General features: G+C 39.3%; 1 protein-coding gene across 2 annotated transcripts in view; it reads left to right on the forward strand.

The window, feature by feature from the left end:
• LOC122548917 (1-phosphatidylinositol 4,5-bisphosphate phosphodiesterase gamma-1-like) overlaps positions 1–16,914 on the forward strand; it is a 206,006-nt gene that overhangs the window by 99,707 nt on the left and 89,385 nt on the right. For both annotated transcript variants that reach the window (XM_043687891.2, XM_043687892.2), the window contains exons 2-4: positions 2,812–2,961; positions 6,180–6,273; positions 6,627–6,674. In XM_043687891.2, the coding sequence (XP_043543826.1) occupies positions 2,812–2,961; positions 6,180–6,273; positions 6,627–6,674 (292 nt within the window). The remainder of the gene's footprint in view (positions 1–2,811; positions 2,962–6,179; positions 6,274–6,626; positions 6,675–16,914) is intronic.

Here is a 16,914-nt window from a genome sequence, read left to right on the forward strand (position 1 = left end):
GTCAAATGGGATTAGTTCACTTTAGGAAACCTGGTCATCATGTGCACACTTCCTCCACATTCCATGTTTTCTATTTCCTTCAAAAAAACTTTATTTGCTTAAGCAAACATTTTATTTTATTTTTTTAAATCAAACTAGAATGAGACACTGCATGTTCTGTATTCTTTACTTTCTCTCTTTGTTGTCTGCTTCTCTGTTTGATGTTAGAAAGTAGAATACCTGTCTCGCAGGTTTACAAAATTAGCATTTACTTTTTTTCAACACATGCCACATGTACAGAATGCACAATCTTAATTTAGCTCATAGCTTGAAGCAAAAGTATCAAGTCCAAATTCAAGCTTTGTGGAAGAGATTGAGGTCTTCAAATAGAAAAACTTCAGCCAAGACATTAGAAGGTACAAAACTGAAAATGTGTTGCTGGAAAAGCGCATCAGGTCAGGCAGCATCCAGGGAACAGGAGAATCGACGTTTCGGGCATAAGCCCTTCTTCATTAGAAGGTACAAAAGTTAATTAAGTGGACATACTTAATCACTATTGTGAAATATATAAGTTTGAAGTCACATTTTTTAAAAATACGCAGCGTTACATTTGCACAGAACAGGAAAATTCAGCTCAATTTGTCTCTGCTGGTGTTTATAATCCATATGAGTCACCACCATCTGTCTCACCTCAACTTTTCAACATAACTTCCCTCATGTATGTATCTAGTTTCAATTAGAGAGTATCAAAGATATTCGCCTCAACCATTTCTAGAGGAAGTGAACTCCACACTATAATCATCCTCTGAATAATTCGTAGGATCTGTATAGTGTGTAAGGAAGTAATTTGGCCCATTGAATCTGCCTCAACCCTTCGAAGAGCATCCCACCCAGACTCACCTCCTAACCCTATCCCTTTAACTCTGCATTTCCGATGGGCAACCCATCTAACCAGCACATCTTTGGATTGTGGGAGGAAACCAGAGCACTTGAAGGAAACCCACGCAGACAATGGGAGAATGTGCAAACTCTACATAGACAGTCACCAGAGGCTGGGATCAAACCCATGTCCCTGGGTGAGGCAGTAGTGCTAACCACTGAGCCACTGTGCTTCATCCAAAAAACTTACCTTTTCTTTCCACTTGGATGTATTCATAAGGATCTTGTATTTCTGGTCCTTAGTATTAATATCTTCCATAAGTGAAAACAGTTTCTCAAAATCTAGTCAGTCAGAACAGCCCATAGTATTAAACTTGATTTTAACATTTTGGGGGGCATAAAAGTTTCAGATACTTCGAAATTTGTAGCAGTTTTCAAGTAAAATGGGGAAGCAATTTAACCAGGGGCATGGGTAAATTTCAAACTGCTTTTCTTTATATTAGTATTTTAAAGAGATTTGATAACTTCTATCATGTTTCAGCTAATACTTTGTTATTTTTAGTTACTAGCTAAATTTTATACCATGTTTTACAATTTTATAGCTACATATTGTTGGTTAGTAGAATCAGTATAAATATCGTGTGAAGGTTCACATATTATTAACATCATCATTATTATAATGATGAAACTTGAATTCTAAAGTGGACATTGCAATTCAACAGTCTCTGAAACAGGGCAGGAGAAGAGAAGTCCTGAGTGGCTTAATGTCATTAAGAGATAAACTCTAGAAGCAAAAGACTGTGGAGATAGAGTTTAGGGACCTCACGTGAAGAAATAAGTGAGCTGTGTTAGCAGTTTGCTTAAGGGTCTCCGGAAGAGACATCAACTAAAAGAAATCATGAAGTGACTACAGAAGTGAGCTAAAGAGAAATTAGTTAAAGCCATGTCCAAGGAATTCTGAAGTAGAAACAGAGTGACCATACATTGAGGGTTGATGATTGCAAGGTTGTTACTGAGCGGAAAAGATTTGAATATTTATTTCTGATATTTGTAATAAGATTGTTTGAATTAGTTCTTTGAATTAGTCCAAAATATTTCTTATTTTTATTTTGTATTTAATAAATGCTGATGCTATTTTATAAAAACACATTTATAGCCTTTTGTGAATATGTTCAGTGATTAACCGCTACATTAAACAAATTGCAAAGCTAAAATTAACTGTCCATCAAGCTAGCAACCACCTTGGGATCTGACTTGTGAATATTAAAATCAGCTGGGATCATAGAAATTGGGCAATTTTAAAATTAATTAATGCATCAAGACTAAATGTTTCAGCAGTGGACAATGTCTTTATTACAGTACATTGTTCACTGAAAGAAATAATTACTGTGTGACAAGTTTACTTCATAAATATACAAATAGGAATGTATATTGGAAAGAAGTTGACAAAAACTCTAAAACATGCCAAAGAGAAATAAGATTTTCAAAACAGAATGTATACAACCATGTAAAATCTACATCATATTACTATTTGACCTCTTCTGGCATTGCACACAGAAATTGAAGACTAACTCTAGTCTTTGATTGAAGTGGGGTTAGTAGGCAGAAGGGTCATTGGAAAAAAAGAAAACTAATTCAGTCACCATTATAAAGTAATATGTTATGTTTTTATTTTTCTATTCTCATTGTATCCTCAGTCCAAAGTTATAATGCAACTTATCCATGTAACCTGTCATGCTATAATTACATGCTGCTGCTAATGATTATGCTTTAGCTTCTTCAATGAGGGAGGGCATAATTGCAGCTTTACAACTTTTATATAATCAGTTTGCATTATAAATATGGGAATGAGCATTCATAATAAAAATGTTGACAGAGAGGTCATGTGGATGCAATATTGTTCATACTTAATTCATGGAATAAGCTGAGACTTCTTTTCTTCTTTTCATATAGTTGACATCCGGGAAATTAAAGAAATTCGACCTGGGAAGAATTCAAGAGATTTTGAACGTTATCCAGATGATGCACGCAAACTGGATGCTAGTCTGTGCTTTGTCATTCTGTATGGGATGGAATTCAGGCTGAAAACACTAAGTCTTTCAGGTAACTTACTGAATTCCTTTTTTTCTCATCCCAAGTAAAGAGATGCTAGAGCTGGAATCTGGAACCTGAATCACGGTCAATTCATTATCAGGACTAAGCAGTCCCCCATCGGGTACAGTCCAGACTAGGCAGTATGCAGAATAATAATCTCTCAACTTTGTCCTATCAAGCAGTCTCAGATCAGATATAAACATGAATGTCGACTAAAACTCTCCTGACAGTAATCCTGCAAGATGTCAAACACTTCAGCACAGACACATGCTGCACAGTGCCTCTGCCTCTCCCCGGTGCATCATTGCAACAATCCTTGCACTATGTTGGAAGACAGATTGCTGGACATCTGCAAGGCACGATAAGACCCTTTTGCTGCTGAGAGTTCAACAATGATATGATATGCTGCAACAATATGAACCATAGTGGGAGAAAGCTGAACTTACAGCCACAGAGGCTATAGCTCTTTGGACTATCAAGTCTCAGCTGTTGAATAATTACCACCTGACAATTGTAATTCTACTTACCAGCACTTGGTCCATAGCCATGAAGTGTACACCTAAATACTTCTTAAATGTTATGAAAGTTTCTGCCTCCAGCACTCTTTCAGGCGGTGAATTCCAGATTCCCATCACTTTGTGAGTGAAAGCATTTTCCCTCACATCTGTACTAAAGCTCCTGCTTAAATCTACACCTTTTGCTCATTGATCGCTCTGTCAAGAGACAAACTTTCTTCCAGTCTAACCTGTCTATGCCCCTCATATTCATATTTATCTTAATCATGTCCATCTACAGTCTGTTCTGCTCTAACAAAAACAACCCCATTCTATCCAATCTCTCTTTGTAACTAAAACCCTCCTGTCCAGACAATGACCTGGTAAGTGTCTGCACCCTCTCCAGTGCTATAACATCCCTCCCACAATGTGGATTCCAGAACTGCACACAATACACGAGTGCTGGCCTAATCAAACTTTTGTACAGTTGCAGCATAATCTTTCTGCTTTTAACGTCTATTCCTCAGCTAACAAATATGCATGCCTTCTTAATCTTAGTTTTCCAGCTATTTAGTAAAAGGCCCATTTTCTTGACTGTTCCAGCAATGATCTGGAGCTCAGTTTTTTTGATAACTATATCTAATACGTAACACTCAGAGCTTCACTTTATCTTTGTGTATAACACTGCAGCAAAACTCATACATCCTTTGAAAGGCCATATATACCAATACACTCCTTAATAGAATTTCATTGTTTGCACTGTATGAATTTATTATTAGTAAAGGGATGTGAATGGTGTGCCAATCTATGTGATACGCTTCTAACTTTGAGGAATATCTTAACCAAATAAAACACTGAATGTTCTGAAGAATGATCTGCTTTGCTAGGTCTTTAGGACTCTGGAGTAACGTTGTGGCGATGTCATGGAGCTGCTTCTCACTGGTCATAAATAGCACAGTGTGGGCAAAGTTGAGAAAGAAATGAGCAATGTCAAAAATGAAGCAGATAGCTGATGTCTAGTCATGTGAATAGTCGAAGCGTGCAGAGAAGCATGTGGGTGCTGGGTTCATGAAATAGTTACAAAGAAACCCAAGCCTGAAGTCAGTTCTTGACTTTGCCTGCTCGTCAACCAGTCTGTCTTGAACCAACACTCATGGATGTAGGCAGAAAACCACACAGCAGAAAGGGGTCTCCCTCAGCATGCTAAGCAATTTGTGATGAATGCAGAATCCAATTCCATTCACTCATTACTTCCTGAATTTGCTTAACGTTTTTGGTCCCTAGTCCATCAATGCTTCAATGCTTCAATGTTAAAAATTCTCATTGCCAACATTGACTCCATCTCACCCTTCCATACCTCAGTAACCTCTTGTACACCTAAAACTTGTCTGACAACTGTGTTCCTCTCACACTATCCTTTCACGCTGTCTTCATTTTCTTTGCCTACAATTGATTGCATGCCTTCAGGTGTAAAGATTCTTCAAGTTCTGATTTTTTTTAAAAATATAGAATCACTACAGTTTGGAAACAGGCCATTCAGCCTAACAAGTTACACTGACTCTCTGAAGAGCATCCCACTCAAACTCACCCCTCTACACTATCCCTGTAACATTGCATTTCCCATGACTAATTCATCTAAACTACACATCCATGGACACTATGGGCAATTTAGCATGGCCAGCATGCATCTTTGGACTGTGGAAGGAAACCCACACAGACATAATGTGAATGTGCTAACCCCACATGGACTGTCACCCAAGGCTGGAATTGAACCCAGATTCCTGGTACTGCAAGGCAGCAGTTCTAACCACTGTGCCACCCCATTTTCTCTCTGGACCTTCCCAAGTTTTCACCTCTCTCTATCTCCCCCCGACTCCTAACAAACTCCTTAAATCAATCTTTTTGTCAATCCTTGGTCACCTTTCCTTCTGTATCTTTCTTTGGCCAGTTGTCAGTTTTTATCTGATTAGACTCCTGTAAAGAGCTATGGGACATTTAATAGCCGAAAAGCAATGTATAATTGCAAATTTATGTATTACATCGGTTTATATTAAATTTTCCAATCATTTTGTCATGAAATTGTGTTAACCACTTCTTACAATCCTTTTAACTTTGTTTGAGAGAAATAAGAAAATACAAGTGCCTGTTGAAAGATCATTATGTGGATCAGGTCTGAGCCAGTTGGTAGATTCCTTACAATGCCTTTGTGGACAATAAGTTTAAAAAAAAATGAAAATATAGAAATAAACTCTGGTGTCAGTTACGATGTCTATTAAGCTATCAGCTTGTTACAGAAGGCAAACGGTTCATACATGCCCTTTAAGGAAATAAACCTGCTGTCCTTATCCAGTCTGTCCTGTCTGTGAGTCGCATCTCAAAATCAACCTTTCACTGTTGGTCACTGAAGTGGCTTGACCTTTATGTAATACACTAAGTTGTCAATTTCCAATATAAGACAGCTACTGAAGGAAATTGAGAGATATGCTACTGATGAGAAGAGTTGTTCTCAATCAGAGTTTGGGATACGTAATTACAATGCGGAGGACGATTCTCTGTGTATTGCTTATTTTATGACGTGGAATGCTGGCTGTAGCACATGATGCTTGAAGTCAAAGGTGCTCTATTTATCGGCCCTAAATTTTCACCTTTAATGCATGAATCTGAAAAAGAAGTTTAAATGAAATAAATCTTTTCAAAGTACTTTTTAGTGATGATGATTTTCATTGTCTACAGCATTCAATGAAGACGATATCAGTTTCTGGGTAACAGGATTGAACTGGCTGGTTCAGGACACCCAGAAATCTCCGACACCCCTCCAGGTAGAAAGGTAAGATATGATCCTTGTATATCTAATAATGGAGGTTAGGGTCTATTGGGAGCCATGTTGTAATGTGCCAGGTTTTTGAAGTGGTCAACAATTTCTGAGGGCTGGTTTTAAATGACAATAGAGCAGTGAATGTTGCAAGTTGGAGCACTTCACTTGAATAAACATGGACACCGCTATCCTGAGGAACTTTACCTGGATGTTTTAGCTACCAGAGGATGTTAGAGACACAAGATGTATTTTGATGGAAATCAACTTTTGCACAGTATACTGGAAGTAGTGTACAAATCGAGTACAACCATCACACAACTGCATTCCTCTGAGACTGACTAACGTTGGCTGTCTTCTCCTTTCAGATGGCTCAGGAAGCAATTTAATCTGATGGATAGGAACAAAGAAAACAGGTGAGCTGCAGACGGGTTTTGACATTTGGAAGGGTTTCACCATTCCCCAATGAATGCCGGAGATGTTTAAGTTTCTTTGCTTTTTCTCTGTTTTTTTTAATTCCAACGTATCTGTTGTGTTGTGTGTTTAGTTTGCAAAGGACTGCAAAGACTGGAAAAAGGGTTCAAGCTGAATAGCTCTTCTGCAGCTGATACAGATAAAATGGGCCAAATGGCCTTCTCCTCTTTCATAAATGTTCTAATTATTGATGCAGTGGATTTTGGCGAAGAGGTTTGAGATAGGAATGAATTGTGAACATTGCATCTGAGTTCAATCCTTCTGTCTTCTTTCCAAATAAGTTACTCAGCTAGGAATCACTATTTTTTAAAAATCAATTTGCTGCACCTCCCTGACCATCAGCTGAGGAAACAGTGACTGGATTCTATATATTACTATGCCCCAGCTTCTGTGATACATGCTATATGTCTATGAGTATGTGGGTATGGCTCATACAGAATTCCAACATTCAGTTTGAGTCAGTGGATAGTGCTCAGGAGAGGGCACACTGGCTTATCTCTCTCGCTCTCTCTCTCTCTCACACACACACACGCGCACGTGCACACACACATATGCACACATACGCAGCACTCACACACACATTTCTGAATGTTTCAACAGAAATAGATGCTTCCTGTCATGTCTCACCAGCTGTCAAAATGGAGACACCCACCTGTACTAAAAACAGAAAAGTTGGGAGCATTCAATTTCAAGTTTAACAGGAAGTAGAAGATGTTGCAAACTCAGCTGATCTCACAAGGTCAGACTGCGGGTCATTTCCACTGCTCTGCATTCTAGGAGGATACCACAAATTTGGATATCTAGTTACCAGCATCAATTCTTGAAAGGGTCTTAATGGAACACTTCACAGCAGCAATGGTTGTCCCTTGTGACCAGAGAACTCTCGTTCAAAGAGTTGTATCATCACTTACAAATCTCCATTCAGAGAATCACTTGTGACCAGAAAACAGAGCATTGGGTTCAAACGAAGTTGGCTTTTATCAGTGAACCCATTACCATCAACAGGAAGCTGAGCAACAGGTTGCTCTGTGTTTTAATGATCACTTTGAAACAAGGCATTTACCGTCAATTTCTTCTCATTGGATAAGGCGAATTGGGATGTGCATCTGATCACAATCTCTTGACTTCCTCAGCTTCTCTTCTTTCAGGGTTCTGAGAAAGGGTCACTGGACCCGAAACATTAACTCTAATTTCTCTCCACAGCTGCTACCAGACCTGCTGAGTTTTTTCAGCAATTTCTATTTTTGTCTCTTTCTTTCAACTTGGTTTGTGTCCTTGTGCTATGAGCCTTGCTTTCTCACAATGGTTTCTCCACTCGACCAATTTCAGCTTACCATTGGTATTCCTTAACAATGACCTCTCTTCTGGACAATAACTCAATTATAATAACATCCCACACCACTATCCCTGCCAATAAGCTAAAGATACTCAACAACCCCTTGCTCATTCTGTAAAGAAACACTACATTATCAAAGTTGAAATATTAAGAAAGTTCCAAAATATAATTTGAATAAAATTAATTCAGTTCACCTTTGCTAGTTTAGCATCATGTACTATCAAGAAGTATTTCTCCTTTCCTAATTTATTTTGTAATGGGATCACCGAGAGGATCCATGGTCAATTCTTCATAGAAGCTAACAAAGTACCTATGTCCATTTAACTGTGTATCACGCATACATTTCTGGAATCCTGCTGTGCACACCACATTCAGGCCGTCATGGCACATACATTACACCCCAGGTGTCACACTCCAACTATTGTGATTCAGATTTTACACTTTGCTACACAAGGATAAACAATCCAAACAAACTACAGTCTGCCCTCTGAGACGAGAATAAAAGGATCACGATACTATTCAACAAAGAATAGGACATTCACCCTTGTGTCCTAATTATCAGTTGTTCTAGCACCAACCCTCCTACCTTCTCTGGTTTCTAACTTCTCTGCTTGCTGCTTTCTGTCTTTTCATTTCTTACTGTTTCCCTTACCTCCCTCCCTCCCTTTTTTCCATGCCTTAATGTCCTTCATTGCCTTACTGCAAAGTTTCAGGTTCAAGCCTTGAATATAAAAGTATTGACTGACAATCTAATACTGAGAGAGTACTACACTGTCAGAGGCTTTAACTTTCTGATGAGATGTTAAACAGAGGCTTCATCTGCCTATTGTTCTTGCTGTAACAGATCCCAGGGCACTGTTTCAGAGAACAGTAGGGGTGTTATGTCTGTGTTTTGGCCAATAATCATCCTTCTATCAACATCACAAACAAAACAGATTACCTGGCCATTATCATGTTGCTGTTTGTGAGAGTTTGCTGAGTAAAGATTGGCTGCCATGTTTCCACATTACAAAAGTGACAGAACGTCATAAAGGGTGACTGCTGCCGACCTTTGCATCTCAAAGGGGACATTAAGTGCCTCCATCATCTTCTCACATGTGATACGTTCCTCACCAAGTGTCAAACATTATTCTACATGTGATTGAGGACCCGACTTCTGAGACTTTCACTATTTCTTCTGCCTCCTGTTACTTTCCTGCAACATGACCTTGCAGATTGGAGACAACCCTATTTCCTCATTTAAAAACCACACAACACCAGGTTATAGTCCAACAGGTTTAATTGGAAGCATACTAGCTTTCGGAGCGACGCTTTCGGAAGACAGTCACCTGATGAAGGAGCGTCGCTCCGAAAGCTAGTATGCTTCCAATTAAACCTGTTGGACTATAACCTGGTGTTATGTGATTTTTAACTTTGTACACCCCAGTCCAACACCGGCATCTCCGAATCATGACTATTTCCTCATGGCTCCTTTTCATGATTTATAGAACTTTGCCATGCTATTAGGTTTGCATAAGACAGCACAGATCTGATGTTTGCCATTTTATGATTGAATTATTAAGGCAATCTGCTTTCCCTGGGTTTGTCCTGATTACTGCAAGTCCTGCAGAGAGTTGGACAATTACCAGAGCCTGTTACTCCAAGGAAGTCCACAGGTATCAAGGAAGAAATGATGGCTATTTTACCCTTTATCTACCGTCTCCCTTGCACTGTGTCCTTTTTTTTGTAAAGTGAAGAACAGGAATCTCTTCATTCCAGGATTCACAATGCATCACACAAACTATTGCATTATTTTACCCTAACATGACATAATGCCATCCTCGTGTCTTCCCTCAGAGTCAATGATCCATGTATCTGTCTAAATATTTCTTAAATGACAAAATTGTATTCACTTCCACCACTACTCCTGGGCAGCCTGTTCCAGACACTCACCACCCTCTGTTGAAAAGGTTGCCCCCCTGGACTGTTTGTATCTCTTCCCTTCTCACCTATGCCCTCTAGTTTTAGACTCCCCTATCATGGGGAAAAGCTTTTGGTTATCTACCTTATCTATGCCTTCATGATTTTATAGACGTCCATAAGGTGACCCCTCAGTTTCTTACGCACCAGTGGAAGAAGTCCTAGTCTAACCAACTTCTCCTTATAACCTAAACGTTCCAGTCCGGGTAGCCTCCCTTGGTGAGTCTTTTTCACACTGCATTATTGCAGGGCAGATGTCGGCAGGGCACATCATCCCTTTACGCCAATGATAAATGAAGATAATGCTGCTCCATCTCTCAGGAAATCACTCAGTTGCTCTGGCACTGAATCTAAATCGTTGCTATAGCACTGTGGCTAGAGGGGCCCTGCACAGCCTTCAAACCCCAAACCAAATCTTAAAATATATATCGGCCTTCTGGGAGTCAAACATTATTTCAGAGAAGCTCATTTTTAATGGCAAGATCCATTGGTTTGGATTCCTGTCTTTAACAATCAGTATTAAAAACAGTCATTGTCCCAAGATAAATATTTTGCGAAGTGGAGAGAAGTATACCTACTCACCCAGCAATATCCTGCGACAGGAAAATAGGGCAGGAGCAATCATACCCCATCATGGAGAAATGTCAGTTACCCTGTCTTTGCTGCTTTCTGCTCTACCACTAAAAATACTGAATTTATTTCAATACTGAAGCACAATGATGTATGAGCAGAACAATGCTGAGAGTATTGCCTGGGACAGTAGTGACTACAGTTGAGAAAGAAACAGTGACAACGATGTGCAGCTGAAAGACTGTGGGTGTCTCAAAGTCATAGATTCAGTGAGTATACAGCACAGAATGAGGCCCTTTGGCCGTTGGCATCTGTTGTGCTAGTCATCAAGCACCCATACATTCTAGTTCCATTTTCCAGCACTTGGTGCTTAGCCTTGTACACGATGGTGCTTCAAGTGATCATCCAAATAATTCTAAATGATGTGATGGTTCATGCCTCCACCAGCCTCTCAGAAGATGAGTTCCAGGTAGCTCTGAGTAAAAATATTTTTCCTTAAATCTACTCTAAATCTCCTACTATTTAAACTAAATCTATTGCACCTGGTTATTTAACTCTCAATTAAGGGAAGAAAAAGTATTCTTATCCACCCTATCTATGACCCTTATAATTTTGTTCATCTCAATCGGTACCTGCCTTAGCCTTCACTGTGTGTTGGTCCTGTTGCATCAGAACTTGTACAAGTATCACTATCCCCAGAAAATGACCCAGTGATCCAGGAATCTAAAGCCTTCCTCCCTTCAACCAACTTTTCAGCCACATATTAATCTGTTGTATCCACTTGTTGCTGTATTCACTAGTGCATGGCACTGGCAGTACTCCACAGGTAACAACCCTCCAGGTCATGTTTTTCACACTCCCTAAATGCTTGCTGCAGGGACTCATCCTTCTTTCTAGCCATGTCATTGGTACCAATGTGAATTATGACCTCTGACTGTTTGCCCTTTCCTTTCAGAATGCCTTGCAACTGTTCAATGACATCCTGACCATTATCCCCAGGGAGGCAACACAACATCTTGGAGTAACATCTGCAGGCACAGAAGCCTGTCTGAACCTTGAGTCCTTGCTTCTGGATGGCTGATTAATCCACTGATTACTATGTACTGCATTGCCAAGCTTTGTGAACGCCACAAGCTTTAACATTATGTGGCTTATGCCCAAGTCAAAACATTGCTATATAAGAAAAGTAATTGTCCTAATAGTGACTCCTGTGGTTCCCCATTGTATATCTCTCTCCAGTCCGTAAAATCTCCATTGACTAATGCTCACTACCTCCTTCCCGTAATCAATTATGAACACAAGTTACCACTATACCTTTCATACCATTTATTTCTTTTTTCTGAATATGTCTGTTAAAAATTATCTTATCAAATACCTTTTGAAAGTCCATATATAAAACATCTACCACACTATATTTATGAATTCCAAAGAAATATAGCAGACAAGATTCATACAAGTTACCTCAATCAGCAATGAAATAAGTAACCAGTCATACAATTTTGTTGAGGGTAAATATTAGTCAGGTCTCCCTGCTTTCCTTTGAATAGTATAATAGCATTTTTAGTTTCCTCCCAGCTGGTAGATTTAGTTTAAAATTGCATCCAAATGACAACACCCTAAGATTTATATACTCTCTCAGTACAGCATTGAAGTCTCAGCCTTGTTTATATTTGGAAGTTGTTGGGAAGGTTGCAACTACTGATGCTGGAGAGATGGGGACAGGTTGTTCAGGGTGGAGGTGGGAAGAATAAACACCAAGACAGACAAGTGTCTCAGATAAATAGAAAGATAACAATGGGGGTTGGGAGGGTGTCCAACGTTTAATCAATAGCACAAAACATCTTAGAATGAGTCTATTACTATACCTTTAAATATTTCTTTTTCTCTCTCAGCTCACCTGGCTGTGAAATTTGAAATGTATTGGGAACAAAAAAAAGCAATTGTTTTTGATGAACACAGGGATATCTCAACATAAGTACTGATAGGGAAAACTCTCTATTAAAAGTTGGGTTTTTGGCACAATTTTGACTTTGTCCAATGGCAGAAAATGGATGTAATTGAACTGGCAGCCATTTGTTTTGTTGGAAATCAAACGGGATTTTCTCCATTCTGAATTGCCTATAGTCCATTTGAAACTATCATCATCTCAAAATAACTTAAAATTTTCTATAAACCATGAGGACTAGAGAAACATTCAGAGTTAAGAGTGAAACTTATAATGAAAAGCAAAGAGAGTGATTAGAAGTCCTTTATGGAGCTATATTATACTTGAGAATAAAATACTTCTAAGTACCTTACATTCTTGAATCAAAACAAAATGAGAGAAAGATACACATATGTGTTATAGTATGAATTCATGTCATGGCAGATGAAGCATTTGAACTCCACAAACAAAGTAAGAAGAACCAAATGATGACCATAAAGCCATTCTCGATTGTCAGAAAAAAAATATCTGGTTTACTAATGGTCCTTTAGATATCCTTAACTAGTTTGGCCTACATGTGACTCCAGACCGACAGCAATCTCTTGATTCTTTACTGCCCTTTGGTTAAGATTAGGGATGAGCAATAAATGCTGGCCAAGCCAGTGACACCCACATCCTGTGAATGATTTTTAAAAAATCTACCCTTATTTTCCAGTGAAGAGACCAGAAGATATTTTGGGAATTATCAGCATAATTCACATCTGTAGAAGATTAAGGCAAAAAGACAGAAGGTTGAAATCTCCCACGTTAGACTCCTGCCAAATATAAAATATTGTAAAACCTGGCAAATTTAAATTCCAATCACTGTTTGGAACGAGAATACGGTTTGCATGCATGGCTATCTGTCTTGTGAAAGGAAAGCTCTGACGGGCAATGCCCTTTTAATGTCAATCTTTCATCATCTGTCAGATTTCTGGAAAACCTGTTAGTCTCAGTTGCTCAATTATGCTGAGTCTATGTTCCACGGGCCTACAGACAGAGCACTGTCGGTCTGGAGTCACATGTAGGCCAGACCAGTTAAGCATTTCTTCCCTAAAGGACCATTAGTAAACCAGATTTTTTTCTGACAATCGAGAATGGCTTTATGGTCATCATTTGATAGCTCTTGTCCTTTACTGTCGTAACTCTGCTTACTACAGTAAATGCACACCGAAAGACAACAATTATTATTAGAAACAGTCTCCAGTCAGGAGTATCCTGGATATATGCCAAAATTTTGCCTAACTACTGTGCCATGTTGATGTTAAGTTCAAATGGCTGATGAAACTTTGATGCCAGCAACTCAATACCAGCTTTGATGATACCTTTGAGTTTGCTTTGAGTTTTCCCGTTGATTCTGCAAAAACCTTGCCTAAACCTTTTTCTGCTCATTATATAGGAGAAAGTGAGAACAGCGGATGCTGGAGATCAGAGTCGAGAGTGTGGTGCTGGAAAAGCACAGCAGGTCAGGCAGCATCCGAGGAGCAGGAGAATCAATGTTTCGGGCAAAATCAATTCTCCTCGAATGCTGCCTGACCTGCCGTGCTTTTCCAGCACCACACTCTTGCCTCTGTTCATTATATAAACCCGACCCCATGCAAAAGTTGGCATGATGCAAATTTCATGAATTGACATTTGTTTTGAGTGTAGATTAAAACTACACTCAAAACAAATGAGTGTAGATTAAGACAAAACTAAAGGCATGAAAAATCAATACCTCTGTTAATGGGAAAGAACTGATTTTATATTGGACCAGACTTTAATGAGATTGTAACATTGATGATGTAACTTATTCTATGGCTGACATCAGTGAGAGCAAGCAACAATTTAGAATGAGCATGTGAAGAGATAAATTTAGATATCACATTAGAGAGCTATACTTGATAACTTGTATAATCTCAAATAATGGAGTTACATACATAGCTGGAGATATTCTGGGTAGGTAGCAGTGTTGGTTTAAAGCACAGGACAACACAGGAGTAAAATAAAGCTCTGTATCTGCTGTTATTAGTTACTAGAAGATCTGAAGGAGCAGATATTACATGCACAATGAGTTGCTGAAAGTACATTCCAACAGACTGCTAGGTATTGCACCAGTTACTACTGGTTATCAACTTGCCAGAATATCCAGATGTTTTTCAACACAGGAAATGGTAGGAAAATGTATGAAGGGATCAAAAAAACACAACAGGGTGGTCAGCAAAGAAAATAAATATATAAATTGAAAACAAAGGGAGATCATTGTTGAATGCAATAAACATTTAGAGAGATGGATGGAACATGACCTTGAGTTCTATTCAAGGAAGAAGGCTAACCACAGAAACTCTAAACAACTTAGAAAACCTGCCTGTTATAGCAGAGCTGGATATCAGACTCAAAGTGGATGAGCTTAGCAAAGCTATTTACTCAATTGCCACAGACAAAGCTTTACATACTGATGTTATAACACCAGAACTCATCACTTATGTGAAACCAACATTCCTCCAGCATCTGTATAAACATTACTGTCACTGCTGAAGAGAGAGGGTAGTATCTTAGGATATGTTGATGCAAAGATTGTGATTCTGTGCAAGAACAAAGGTGACTGTCGTGGTGATTACAACCATTGAGGCACCTCGCTACTGTGCATCATGGGTACAGTATTTGCTCAAGACTTTGTCAGGCTGCAGATCCAGTGTGGTTTCCAAACTGGAAGATCTATAACTGACATGGTCTTTACAGTCCAGCAGCTATAAGATAAAAGGAGGCCAACGTACATTGTCTTAATTTATTTCACCAAGGTATTCAATCAGGAAATAGCCTATTTAAGCTGCTGGAGAAAACTGTTTGCCATCAAAACTGTTCAATGTGAGTGATACACTTTTTCTGTGACCTAATGAAGAGTTAGTTCAGCTTCAGTGGGACAGGATCAGAGCAGGGCTAAAGTGAGGACTGCAGATGCTGGAAATCAGAGTCTAGATTAGAGTGGTACTGGAAAAGCACAGCAGGTCAGGCAGCACCCTTCATCAGGAAGGGCTTTTGCTTGAAACATCGATTTTCCTGCTCCTTGGATGCTGCCTGACCTGCTGTGCTTTTCCAGCACCACTCTAACCCAGGATCAGAACACTTTGAGGTTTGCAGTGGAGCCAAATAGAGTTGTATTCTGGTACAGATACTCTTTGGCATATTCTTCTCTTTGCTGCTGTCATTGGTACAATTCTGGTCTCCCTGCTATAGAAGGGAGGTTGTGAAACTCAAAAGGGGTTCAGAAAAAAAAATTTACAAGGATATTGCCAGAGTTGGAGGGTTTGAGCTATAGGAACAGGCTGACTAGGCTGGAGCTATTTTCATTGGAGTATCATGCAGATATCTGGAATATCTCTGAAGAAGTCTTAGAAAGGTTTATAAAATCATGAGGGGCATGGATAGGGTAAACAGACAAGGTTTTTTTCTCTGGGCTGGGGGAGTCCAAAACTAGAGGGCATAGGGTTAAGGTGTGAGGGGAAAGATTTAAAAGGAACCTAAGGGGCAACGTGTCACACAGAGAGTGCTGCATGTATTGAATGAGCTGCCAGAGAAAGTGGTGGAGGCTGGTATGATTACAACAGACCAATAAAGGACTCAATAACTCTATCTTCATTCAAGAGTTTGCAATTCAACCAGAAGTAGAAGAATAGGAGTTGTAGCCTGAGGCATATGAAAGGTGAAGTGCATAAACCAGATTGAGAGTGATAACTAGATGATGCGGTTGATGTTCATTCATTTCTAACCTCTGCCTTTTTTCCATTAAAATCTTAAACCATTCATTCATTCCTACTGTCTGCTATTCATTTAGTCCCCACTCACCTTTTCTTCCCATTGCATCCTCAAACCATTAACCCTTTTCTGTCATCAGGTTCTCACCAATTCTTACCCTTTATCATTCTCTCCTGCCTTCCTACTCCCTTTGACTCATTTCAGAGATTCAACCTCCAATGGTTTCTCAAGTCTTTCTTCCCAGTTCCAGACCACTGTCGCTGGTATTCCCCCTTAGTTGACCCCTTTAATTTCTCAACCATATACTGCCATTTGATGAAAATAGCACCACTTTAACATCGGACCAAATGGAACATACTCACAAATAACTCTTAACCCATGCACTTCTGTTTCAGTGCCTGACTGCTTGTCTGATATCCAGTACCAGAGGTGCTGAATTTCGTTTTGATTGAATACTGATATGCTCCTCAAACCCCTTGTCAGTGCTGTCTGCCAATAACGCTGTTCCTTAGGCACTGACTTAAGTCTCTCTCTTGCTCTCGCTCTTTCTCTCTTTCTGAGACTGAACCAAGACTGCCTTGCAACCTTGGTACTGTGTTTGATACTGAGGTAAGCTTCT

This window comes from Chiloscyllium plagiosum, unplaced genomic scaffold (genome assembly GCF_037043375.1).
Source record: "Chiloscyllium plagiosum isolate Xiang-an unplaced genomic scaffold, Cpla_swu_hap1 HiC_scaffold_4, whole genome shotgun sequence".
NCBI classification, from domain to species: Eukaryota; Metazoa; Chordata; class Chondrichthyes; order Orectolobiformes; family Hemiscylliidae; genus Chiloscyllium; species Chiloscyllium plagiosum.